Here is a 12,575-nt window from a genome sequence, read left to right on the forward strand (position 1 = left end):
ATCGATTATCATTAAATCTGATTCATTGTTTAAAAGATTACAGATTGGAATTTCACATTCACTGTAGTTGATATTAATATCAATTTAGAGTGCTATATAAGTAAAAAATACCATTGTAAGATATTGTAAAACTTCTCTTGAAATTAATTTCTACCATTTCACTGTCTTCGAGGTAAAAAAGATATTGTCGTGATAATAGATTAGCAGAGCTTTATCACAAAGGAAATCCTGCTACGTAATATAGACGTTAGATGTCAGGATGTCGTTGATAACGTCGCACGTGTTACGTTACCGCAGTTTAAATAAACTTGCTACTCCGCTCAGATTAGTAACGACCGGTACTATTAGTAAGTCACGACCGTGTTCTCTGTTTGAAAAATACGTGAGAAAAATGTCATACACGACGATCGAAAGGGGTGCACCGAACAGCATTGATTACAGAATATATTTCAGTAAGTATGGAATAACATAACCTTAAAATTAAACCGTTGTCTTTCGACTTTCTCAACGACCGTTAGTATGTCGTCACCGGATACTTCACTAAAATTTTTGAACATATCATCGTATGACCTCGTGTTCTTCATAACATGACTCTTATATTTTGTATCATTTTCAACTTGAAAATTGAAATTACATATTTTAACACACTGAGTATGAAACACGTTTCTTCGAACGTGTATGTATAACATTTTAGTTTTTCGTAAGCATTTTTTGCATCCTAATGTATGAAAGCCAATGTTTTTCTGAACGTATTTGCATTCTTAGAGTAAGAGTTTCGTCATTTCTATAGGAACGAGTTCCGCGTAATATGAACGTTATATCTAGCTTTGGTGAAAGGATCGAATGCTTTTAATGAGAAAAAAATGTTCGGTTTCCTATTTGTCGCATATGTTTATAGTTCATTCCTATTTTTACTAGTGTTATTTCAATTCTATTTGATATTTTAATTATTGAATGTGATCCGTTTGAAGGTACCACAAGTTTGAAGTTTGCGCGTTCGTCTTCATTTCTTTAATACGTGTTGCGCAAAAAATTGCACGCTTGTCTATGATCTTTACATATTGCGTTATTATGTATGACGTAATTTCTCTGTTAAAATTGGAAAGTTAAGTCTATCGTCTTTTAATATCAGTTTAAATTCCCCCAATACTCCTTAGCGCATTTTATTTATATATATCAGATCTTTGTTTGAACTTTAATTTTTTTTACAGTTTTTTTTTTGAATACTTGCTCTTCTTGTAAAAAGAAAATCAAACGAAGAAATATATTTCTATATACGAGTTATGTGCTATATGTGTTATAGGAAATGATACTGGTCCAATTTCACCCATGCATGATATTCCACTTTATGCTGATGAAGATAATAAAATAGTGAATATGGTTGTTGAGATACCAAGATGGACAAATGCAAAGATGGAGATCAATCTTAAAGAAACATTAAATCCTATCAAGCAAGATGTTAAAAAGGGCAAATTGAGATATGTTGCCAACTGTTTTCCTCATCATGGATACATATGGAACTATGGGGCTTTACCACAGGTAGTTTAATCCTCTGATGAAACTATTATCAAGGCATTATGTTATCAATATGAGGAATTAGAGTACAAAGAGATATGTAATTACAATATGATAAAGATGATGCATTTCCCCTTCTGTGACATTCGCTAATGGTTATAAAATGATATCATCAATTTTATTGGCTCTAATCTGATGTAAAATGAATGATGATTGCATGGTATAGACACATATACATTTTTCTATCCTTGCACATTTACTCAAGTGTGTGAACAATGTCTTATCATAGCTTATGTAAACTCTTAGTCTGGGTTCAAGACCATATTATCTATAGTGGTTATTGTACAATGCTCAATTTTTCTCTATTTAGTTTTATATATACTCTTTACTAACTTTTTCTTTTTTAATGAATAAAAATATTCATTTCAGACACTAAATTACACAAATAAAAATAATTTGCACAGCACTAATACAACCGTGATAGGCAGTCCCTTTAAAGTAACTCCAGAGGCTGCTGAAGAAATACTGGATAAGGCTCCAGGAACATTGGAGGCTCAAGCAATAGATCCTATTGGTAAGTTACAAATATTCGTTTGTTTGTGTCAATTATCTAATTAACTTCAAATAACACGCAGCTTTGATTTACTTACAGTTGATGAAATAAGATTTTATTTTATTAAAAAAATATATAATTACTGTAGCAGATCAATGACTGGATATTTTTAACTTTCAATCCATGTCAAAGAAGATTCGTCACTAAAATATGCTTTTAAAAGCATGAAGGAGATTTATACACGTTTACTATAAATTCTGTAGACATGTTTACTTCGTTACTTGTTATGTTACTTAGTGTGAAACATGGATTATCGATATCGCCATATCCAAAGTTATTTTTTTTTTTTTTTTGCGTGAGGAGGGGAGAGAATGGCTGTTACGCATGCCCAGTGACCCCGCATATATCACCGGGTTTTGTGCGACTCGGGCGGATGTTGGTTGCCATATACCCACTAATAAACCCCTCCTCCCCTCCTCCTTTTTGCTGCTTTGAGGGCAGACAACCCCGGTAATAATATCTGTTGGCAGTCATCAGGGTTGGTGGTCCTCCCCGTCCTTTCATGCCCCCTTGTATTCTCCTTCTCTCCGGGCAGTTATGTCAGTTTCCCAGCCAGTTCAATACTAGGCGGATCTCCTTGTGAAAAAACACCAACACCACACGGATTTCCCAGCGGTCACCCATCTTAATAATGTCCGTGCCCAGCATTGCTTGCTTAATAACTTTCGTGATCGGACGGGAAGGAGTACACTCAACGTGGCTAGGGCGTTGGCAAAATGATGTGGCCTGGTGGCATTTATGAATATCAAGGAATCGCCCCTACATTTGCTCAGGTATATATCTTTGACTATACTTTATTGGAAATATATAATTATTAGAATATGAATAATTAGTTTTTAATTATATCAGAATTTTAATGAGATTGTACCTTGGGAAGAAAGAATTGATACCTTGATATCATGGTTTGTACATCCTATATATCCAATAAATTTTGGATTATTATACATTGAAGAGCCAGATTATCATGGCCATGGGATTGGAATAAAAGGACCTCAATTTGATGATATTCTTAGGAAGTTAGATAATATAACTAGGTATCTTTACAGTAAGATAAAATACCATGGTTTACATGATCTTAATGTTGTTCATTTGAGCGATCATGGAATGGCGTCTGTTAAGTTAGACAGGATAATAGATCTAACAAAGTATATTAACAGCTCTGATTACAAATTTGTTGGTACCTCACCAGGATTACACATTTTTCCTAATCCTGGTATGTTGATTCATCATATGAACTATTAAGTTTGTTTAAGAGATTAAGAGATTAAGAAAATAAACAAGTAAATTTTTTAGGTAAAGAAGAAATGATTTATCAAACATTGAAGCAAGCAGCATTGAAATTGAGGACGTTTAGAGTTTTCAAAAGGGACGAAATTCCTAAGAAATATCACTATGGAAATAATACTCGCGTTGGTCCTATCTTTGTCATTGCTGAAATTGGATATGCATTTCAAAATCTCCTTGATAACATAGAATATTATAAGAAAAAGTTCAATATTACAGGTATAATATGATTCATAATAAATACTAATTCAAGTATGTATTAAAAATTAAAGGTATATATTAAATTTTATGGGATATTTATGTTTAGTAACCAGTGATTCAGAATTTGGTCTTCATGGCTATGATAATGAGGCTATAGGAATGCATCCTTTCTTCTTCGCAAATGGTCCTGCATTTATGCCTCAGTGCAAACTCAAACCTTTTAATAATCTAGATTTATTTCCGCTATTTTGTGAAATACTCGATCTACAATGTCCCATAGGGAATGGTACTATATCACATCTAACCAAGTGTCTTAAGAAACATCAACAGTCTATCATAGGAACCGTGGTGCTGCAATTGATAAGTAAGTAAACGTTATGCGTCATTGTTATGCACAGTTATTTACCATCTTCTATTTGTTCAGTTCCTTTCACTTCATTCTGTGTGGTAGTTGGAGGAATATGCATAATACTGTATAGGATGAGACAGCAAATAAAAAAAGAATTTGGCAAGTAAGTCGAAGTATATGTTATTCCTAATTTGAAGAGAAAGTTAAGTTACTAACTTGGAATTTTTTGATAAATAATAACTATAAGAAATGTATTGGATTTCGGATTTGCCGGAAATTGAAGTTTAAGAAGCATTTTAATAATACAATATTGATATTTTGATTTTTCAGGAGATATTATCCGGTGGATAAAAAAATATCAAGCAATATATGAATTTTCATATTGCATAAAGATAACAAAATGAATTCAAAAAAATGACGACACAGTAATAAGAAATAGCATCGTGACGAAGAATGCATAAACATAATTTCACTTTTTATAAATAAAGTTATATTGTTTCAAACTTTTAAATATAGCAAAACGTTTAATTAGAATTTCAATCTTTTTAAACAATTATGATTTTAGAATTAATTTTAACACTTAACACAACCGAATAGGGAGATCTCTTCCCTCTGTGAAGTACATTGCTGCGTGATCGAACGGGGAGATCTCCCTTTTTGACTTCAGCAATGCGTTTTCTTTTCCTTTCCTTTTTTTTTTTTTTTTTTTTTTTTGTTATTATCAGTTATTGTTTATCTTGAATTCTTCCCAATTAATTGGGTCACTTTTTCTGCTTTTATAAGGTATAATATATCATAAAATACACCAGTTTAGTGGTATTAAACTCAATTGAAAAATTACACTATCAATTATGACTAAATAAAATTATAATCAAACGATCACACTGTAAAAAAAATATTAAAATGCATTATGAATTTTTAATTTTACGTTCAAGTCGTTTTATTTATCTTTAGTCATTTTTAATGCTTGTAATTTTACCTATATTTTTTTATACTTTTAATATATACTTTTAATTTGATGTCTTGTATAAACAACATATATATATAATATACAGCTATATAAATATATATATATATATATATATATATAAATATTATACATATGGTATAATTATTACCGTTATATCGTTAAGGACGTTATCGATGCTATATTTAATATTCTCACATCATCTCACTATCGAAACGCAAAAGAATAAAAAAAAATATATATATATTACAAAGTACATAAGAAGTGTGAGTGAGTGTTATACGGAGTGAAGAAAACGAAATAAAAAAAGAAATCAGAGCCGTTGGTAATGTTAATATACAACAAAACGTGTATATTATCTATTACTGCTGTTCGATATTGTGATGGTCGTTACAGCTGCGTTACGACGAGGGTGACACGATAATGGTGATGTAAGGACCATGTAATCGAGAATCCACTTGTCCTCTGCTATACTAAAAACTCCACTTTATTCGTCGCTTTCTGCTCGCACGATAATCGCGTTTCCCTGTTGTTTATCCTTTTCTTTTCCATTCTGTCTTTTTCCATTATACAAACAAACAGAATTCTTATATTCGTGTATAATAATAAAAAAAAAAAATATATATAAATTTGTTCAGTGTGTGTTTTACCGTATCGCAAGTTTTGATTGTTCGTCTCTTCGCGCTAGATCCGCCATTTTTCGTTACGTGTCGAGTCTACATTGTTTCGCGCGATGTTCCTCAGCTTCCGGTGTACGGTTCTTTCAAATGTAATCTACTAATCTACTCACAACGTCGAATATTTCTGTACGCATCATCGAATTTTCTATTCCCCTTGATAAACTCAATCTCTACCAATTTTTCATTTTCATCATTGGGAAATATCGTACTGAAAGTTCGCGAAACGATAGTTGTACACGGAAAAAAAAAAAAGAAGGAAAAAAGGGGATACGGATGATGATCCTTTTGGGCATGTGTAAAATCAGAGGATAAAGAAGAACGCGTACAATTAAATAAGACATCTATGGCAATACCCTGTAATTAAGACGTATACAGCGTCGAACACGATTGCCAATCGAGTTTTATCATTAATTACCGTCGTTCCCCATACGTACAGTGTAGTACTTAATCGTTAGCGTTACCTAATTGCGCTCAAACAAAGGAAAATGGCAAAAGAGAAAAGAAAGAAAATAGAAGAATGGGAAAATATGCTAGAACGATGAATTTATTATCGGGACGATTCATCTCCTTCGAATACAATGCATCGTAGCAGACCGTAGCTTCGAGCATCTGTCAGTCGCATAGCATACTTGAATGTACTCTTTTCCGCTGGAGTTTTATTTAACACGCTTGCGTCCAAAAAACAAGTTCGCCAACATTCCAAAAACGAGAAAGGATCTCGTACTTAAAACGTACTCGCTGTACGTTTATCTACGTGTAGACAGTAAAAGAATATTCAAGATTTCGTCGAGTTCGTTTCATTAAGTATTTGTGCTTAAAGTATATGTTCGTTTAACAAATTCGTCGGTTCAAAAAGACAGTGGTATGATTAGTATAAAGTAGAAAGGGTTGTGTCATTACTTTATATATAGTTTTATAGTTCATGATAAATGAGGGAGCGTTTAGTATTTGGCAAACGGTGACCGTGAATAGGGATTGACTAATGTTTCTAATTTTCTTTTATCGTGTGAAACAGATATCTGGTCATTTTCAATTGGTACCGTTCGATGGAATTTTTTAGAAACTATTAAATCCCGGAATTATGTCTATGTGTACGATCGGATAGATTGATTCAGAAATAAGATTTTATTTTATTAAAAAAATATATAATTACTGTAGCAGATCAATAACTTAACTTTCAATCGAGGTCAAAGAAGATTTGTCACTGAAATATGCTTTTAAAAGCATGAAGGAGATAGAATAATAACCACTAGCTAAGCACAATAACGATTCTTCTTGTTAAAGAACGATTTATACACGTTCACTATGAATTCTGTAGCCACATTTACTTCGTTACTTGTTATGTTAATTAGTGTGAAATATGGATTACCGATATCGCCATATCCGAAGTTGTTAGTAATATCATATGATGCATTCAGGTATTTTAGATGTCATTACTTTTTAATTTTTACTTGTATGTAAACGATCGTTTTAATTGAATAATTTTTTTCTTTCGTAGATATGACTATTTTGACAAAACACCATTTATGAATGAACTGAAACATAGAGGCACATATGCGGATTACATGATGAATATTTTTGTGACAAAAACATTTCCTAACCATCATACAATGGCCACAGGATTGTATGCAGAAACACATGGAGTTGTAGATAATGAATTTTATGAACCTGCTTCAGGAAATACAACAAAATATTCATATGATTTGTATCATTATGATAATAGAATTCTTCCTATTTGGGTATGTAAATTATGACACATAAACACATATATTATTTTTGTCATCATACTAGTCATATTTATTGTATTTTATACATATTTTATAAAACTACTTGGTATGTTTGTTTAGACTGTTAACCAAAATGCTGCTAGACAAAGAAGAAGTGGCACAATGATGTGGCCTGGTGGCATTTATGAATATCAAGGAATCGCCCCTACATTTGCTCAGGTATATATCTTTGACTATACTTTATTGGAAATATATAATTATTAGAATATGAATAATTAGTTTTTAATTATATCAGAATTTTAATGAGACTGTACCTTGGGAAGAAAGAATTGATACCTTGATATCATGGTTTGTACATCCTATATATCCAATAAATTTTGGATTATTATACATTGAAGAGCCAGATTATCATGGCCATGCGATTGGAATAAAAGGACCTCAATTTGATGATATTCTTAGGAAGTTAGATAATATAACTAGGTATCTTTACAGTAAGATAAAATACCATGGTTTACATGATCTTAATGTTGTTCATCTGAGCGATCATGGAATGGCGTCTGTTAAGTTAGACAGGATAATAGATCTAACAAAGTATATTAACAGCTCTGATTACAAATTTGTTGGTACCTCACCAGGATTACACATTTTTCCTAATCCTGGTATGTTGATTCATCATATGAACTATTAAGTTTGTTTAAGAGATTAAGAGATTAAGAAAATAAACAAGTAAATTTTTTAGGTAAAGAAGAAATGATTTATCAAACATTGAAGCAAGCAGCATTGAAATTGAAGACGTTTAGAGTTTTCAAAAGGGACGAAATTCCTAAGAAATATCACTATGGAAATAATACTCGCGTTGGTCCTATCTTTGTCATTGCTGAAATTGGATATGCATTTCAAAATCTCCTTGATAACATAGAATATTATAAGAAAAAGTTCAATATTACAGGTATAATATGATTCATAATAAATACTAATTCAAGTATGTATTAAAAATTAAAGGTATATATTAAATTTTATGGGATATTTATGTTTAGTAACCAGTGATTCAGAATTTGGTCTTCATGGCTATGATAATGAGGCTATAGGAATGCATCCTTTCTTCTTCGCAAATGGTCCTGCATTTATGCCTCAGTGCAAACTCAAACCTTTTAATAATCTAGATTTATTTCCGCTATTTTGTGAAATACTCGATCTACAATGTCCCATAGGGAATGGTACTATATCACATCTAACCAAGTGTCTTAAGAAACATCAACAGTTTATCATAGGAAATGTGGGGCTGCAATTGATAAGTAAGTAAACGTTATGCGTCATTGTTATGCACAGTTATTTACCATCTTCTATTTGTTCAGTTCCTTTCACTTCATTCTGTGTGGTAGTTGGAGGAATATGCATAATACTGTATAGGATGAGACAGCAAATAAAAAAAGAATTTGGCAAGTAAGTCGAAGTATATGTTATTCCTAATTTGAAGAGAAAGTTAAGTTACTAACTTGGAATTTTTTGATAAATAATAACTATAAGAAATGTATTGGATTTCGGATTTGGCGGAAATTGAAGTTTAAGAAGCATTTTAATAATACAATATTGATATTTTGATTTTTCAGGAGATATATTGCGATGCATGTAAAAATATCAAGCAATGTATGAATTTTCATATTGCATAAAGATAACAAAATGAATTCAAAAAAATGACGACACCGTAATAAGAAATAGCATCGTGACGAAGAATACATAAACATAATTTCACTTTTTATAAATAAAGTTATATTGTTTCAAACTTTTAAATATAGCAAAACGTTTAATTAGAATTTCAATCTTTTTAAACAATTATGATTTTAGAATTAATTTTAACACTTAACACAACCGAATAGGGAGATCTCTTCCCTCTGTGAAGTACATTGCTGCGTGATCGAACGGGGAGATCTCCCTTTTTGACTTCAGCAATGCGTTTTCTTTTCCTCTCCTTTTTTTTTTTTTTTTTTTTTTGTTATTATCAGTTATTGTTTATCTTGAATTCTTCCCAATTAATTGGGTCACTTTTTCTGCTTTTATAAGGTATAATATATCATAAAATACACCAGTTTAGTGGTATTAAACTCAATTGAAAAATTACACTATCAGTTATGACTAAATAAAATTATAATCAAACGATCACACTAAAAAAAATTTTAAAATGCATTATGAATTTTTAATTTTACGTTCAAGTCGTTTTATTTATCTTTAGTCATTTTTAATGCTTTTAATTTTACCTATATTTTTTTGTACTTTTAATATATACTTTTAATTTGATGTCTTGTATAAACAATATGTGAAATCGTTAAACAAAATCATTACCACATGATGTAATTGATCGCTTAAATAATTTTTAGATTTCTTTGTTTTTTAAGTAATAAATATTAGTTCGTGATACTTGGAAAAATGCGTGGTAGACAGTGACTTATATATAGGTGACCTATGCATTGCAATGAGAAACGTATAGCTCGCTGTGGTGCGCGAGGTTGACTAAGTGTTAATTGTATCATACATATGTTTAAATCCGTGCAAGGACATATGTAATGTTGAACTAGTTAGTATTAGGAAATTATTAAATATGAATAGTACGTGAAAAGTTGTAATGTAATAACTATCAAAGCATAATAAGAATGAATTCTCTAGTAAAAAACGAAAGCTAAATTTCTCATTTATATGTTTACAAAGAAATCCATAATAAAAAGGAGTTGCTTCCTAACACCTCTCTTGTAATGCCAATGTCAATAATTGGAATTTAAGAAGCATTGTAATAATATAACATTGATATTTTAATTTTTCAGGAGATATCATTTGGTAGATCACTATCAGTTTGTATTTTAGGTGTACACACAAATTTGTTGGAGTTCCCATAAAATGTACTTTCTGTACGAACGTTTTATTCTTCCAAATTTTGCGATACTATGTCTCATATAATAACTACATGGATTAAACTCAATATAAATGATCCGAAAATTGACTCGAATGACATTAATTGTCTTTATATTTATACTAATACCGAAAATACAAGTAAAGCTGGAACAATAGTATGCAGGAATGGACTATTATTTTAAATCAAATCATAACATCATATTCAGAATGCACAGTATTATTATGAAATGTAAATGAATCAGTTGTAAACGAACGATTTTATCGTAAAATTATTGCCTCCTTTCTTTCATCTGAAATAGCATAGTAGCAAGTACTCATTCTTTTAATGTATGATAAAACGAGATATCTTTAGAAAGTTACATATGTCATCACTGGTAACTGTTATCTCATATTGGTATATGACACCAAATATACCATTAATATGGAATGATATTTTTATGAAGATATACTTTTAATTTAAAAAAAATTATCTCTTGTTATTCTATGAAGTGTAGTAGCTACTGAAGATTAATTTTACGAAGAATTGGAATAAAAGAGAATTAAAAGATGAAAAAGATCAAAATAAGACTGCTGTGTGGCTTAACCCCTTAACCTACAACTACAAGCATAGCCTGTAGTAGATGATCGAGCCAAACGTAAATATTACGGGCATAGCCCGTAGTACGATAATCGGGCCAAATATAAATATTAGCGGCGGCGCCCTCCTAAAGTTATAAATATTTGTGGAATATTTGATAAGTAATTACAACCTGGTGCAATAATTGTGGTAGATGCAAGTACTATAAAAAGTTTATTTATACAAAAATCAATAATACAAAATTAATAATCTGCAATGGTGTGATACAATTTGAAACATTCTGGTACATGTAATGGAACTTTGCACTTTTTACACTCCCACGTTGTTTCTCTACATTTTTTATTTTTTTGGCAAACTCTACAAGGTTTTGACGATCTTAATTTTGATGCTGTTGGATCAATGTGTTTTGGAAAATGAGCCCAATGCTTCGCGTGCAGTCTCTCTGGCATATCTCCGGAAGATAATTGCCCTCGTTCTCTATAATTCGACATATTGTCTCTATAATTTGGCATATCCTCCAATAGTGATTCGACTATGTACTTCTATGTACTCGACTATGTATTAACACCTTAATGTCCATTTTTCAGGAAATTTTATAATATTTGATTACTGTATATCTAGTCATTGATAAATAAAATTTCTTGTATAAACATAGATCGAGGTTGAGGTCATACACAGGTTGCATTACAGGTATCGTTTTAATTTATTTTATGACTAGAATCATTATTTGAATAATATACGAATAATTATTTACATTCGAACGACTAATAAATACCTATAAAAGATATATTAAGAAAAAGACGTCACGAAACAAAAAATATTGGAAATTCCATTGTCATTAGATCAATCATTTTTGCAATGATTTTTATATTCACGTAATTACATATGAAATGGGTAATCCATTAACGTTTCCTCGAATCGAATATAATCCGTTACACTTCAAAACGATTCAAATAATGGACGGGAAATATATAATAACTTTTCTGTCCTTGCGTTAAAATAGTACTGTACAAATCAAACGATTACAGGAAATACTCAAAAAACCCAATTACATCCAGATTGCATGACAACACACTTGCAATGGATTTTTGCGATTTCAATGTCACAGACAATGGCACAACTAATCAGAACACGTTCGAGGCTATAGACATTGAAATTACCGCGTGTTTAATACGTGTAAAGCATAAATCTAAATTTTACACGATTATTTCTTTGTACATTGTGCAACTTTTAAATCATCTTAATCGAATAAATTCTAATGTAATAAAACATCTTGAAAAGGACCTAAATATCTGCAACAGAAACTCGAAGGATAAGAAATCCTAAAAGGAACTAATCTTAAAATAACAAACTCCTAAATAGTAAATAAATAATACAACCTGTTATAAATAATAAACCTTACCTGAAATAATCAAATCCTAACTAATCGGAAATAAAATAAAGCAAGCAATTCTTAATCTTTTAAGTAATTTTTCCGAAAATACAGAAAGATAGAGAAATTAAGTAAAGATTAAATCTTTAAATAAAAATAAAGTAAATTAAGAAATTAAGTAACTAAGAGAAGAAAAGTAAGAAGATTTAAATCCAAGCAGCATGATTAAAACTTATATTGATAATGTACAGAATATACATCACAATATATATTAAAGATTTATTACGTTTATATGGAATATAAAGATTCCCAGAATAGCAACGAAATATTCGTTTATGTTTTTAATAATTCGTATATCCCCAGCTTTTTGAAAACTAGCTATGCAA

The 12,575-nt window shown here is 30.6% G+C and overlaps 3 protein-coding genes across 3 annotated transcripts; all 3 read left to right on the top strand.

Moving 5' to 3' along the window:
* Positions 1-234: 234 nt before the first annotated feature.
* On the top strand, positions 235-2,700 carry LOC132909814 (inorganic pyrophosphatase-like). Its single transcript, XM_060964925.1, has 3 exons — positions 235-452; positions 1,304-2,089; positions 2,168-2,700. The coding sequence occupies exons 1-2, from the start codon at positions 260-262 to the stop codon at positions 1,546-1,548; spliced, it is 438 nt and encodes a 145-aa protein (XP_060820908.1). The 5' UTR covers positions 235-259; the 3' UTR covers positions 1,549-2,089; positions 2,168-2,700.
* Positions 2,701-2,829: 129 nt separating this feature from the next.
* LOC132909793 (ectonucleotide pyrophosphatase/phosphodiesterase family member 5-like) lies at positions 2,830-4,496 on the top strand. Its single transcript, XM_060964888.1, has 6 exons — positions 2,830-2,901; positions 2,978-3,341; positions 3,422-3,631; positions 3,720-3,977; positions 4,038-4,125; positions 4,293-4,496. The coding sequence occupies exons 1-6, from the start codon at positions 2,845-2,847 to the stop codon at positions 4,333-4,335; spliced, it is 1,020 nt and encodes a 339-aa protein (XP_060820871.1). The 5' UTR covers positions 2,830-2,844; the 3' UTR covers positions 4,336-4,496.
* A 1,711-nt stretch (positions 4,497-6,207) lies between these two features.
* On the top strand, positions 6,208-10,009 carry LOC132909783 (ectonucleotide pyrophosphatase/phosphodiesterase family member 5-like). The gene is made up of 8 exons (XM_060964875.1): positions 6,208-7,027; positions 7,108-7,348; positions 7,457-7,555; positions 7,632-7,995; positions 8,076-8,285; positions 8,374-8,631; positions 8,692-8,779; positions 8,947-10,009. The coding sequence occupies exons 1-8, from the start codon at positions 6,915-6,917 to the stop codon at positions 8,987-8,989; spliced, it is 1,416 nt and encodes a 471-aa protein (XP_060820858.1). The 5' UTR covers positions 6,208-6,914; the 3' UTR covers positions 8,990-10,009.
* The last annotated feature ends 2,566 nt before the right edge of the window (positions 10,010-12,575 follow it).

Source organism: Bombus pascuorum, chromosome 8 (genome assembly GCF_905332965.1).
Source record: "Bombus pascuorum chromosome 8, iyBomPasc1.1, whole genome shotgun sequence".
Taxonomy (NCBI): domain Eukaryota; kingdom Metazoa; phylum Arthropoda; class Insecta; order Hymenoptera; family Apidae; genus Bombus; species Bombus pascuorum.

Coding starts and splice junctions, on each gene's coding strand:
- LOC132909814 (XM_060964925.1), top strand. CDS start 260: ATGTCGTTGATAACGTCGCACGTGTTACGTTACCGCAGTTTAAATAAA. Junction 453..1,303: donor TGATTACAGAATATATTTCA/GTAAGTATGGAA, acceptor TATGTGTTATAG/GAAATGATACTGGTCCAATT.
- LOC132909793 (XM_060964888.1), top strand. CDS start 2,845: ATGATGTGGCCTGGTGGCATTTATGAATATCAAGGAATCGCCCCTACA. Junction 3,342..3,421: donor ACACATTTTTCCTAATCCTG/GTATGTTGATTC, acceptor TAAATTTTTTAG/GTAAAGAAGAAATGATTTAT. Junction 4,126..4,292: donor ATAAAAAAAGAATTTGGCAA/GTAAGTCGAAGT, acceptor TTGATTTTTCAG/GAGATATTATCCGGTGGATA.
- LOC132909783 (XM_060964875.1), top strand. CDS start 6,915: ATGAATTCTGTAGCCACATTTACTTCGTTACTTGTTATGTTAATTAGT. Junction 7,028..7,107: donor ATATCATATGATGCATTCAG/GTATTTTAGATG, acceptor TTTCTTTCGTAG/ATATGACTATTTTGACAAAA. Junction 7,349..7,456: donor ATAGAATTCTTCCTATTTGG/GTATGTAAATTA, acceptor ATGTTTGTTTAG/ACTGTTAACCAAAATGCTGC.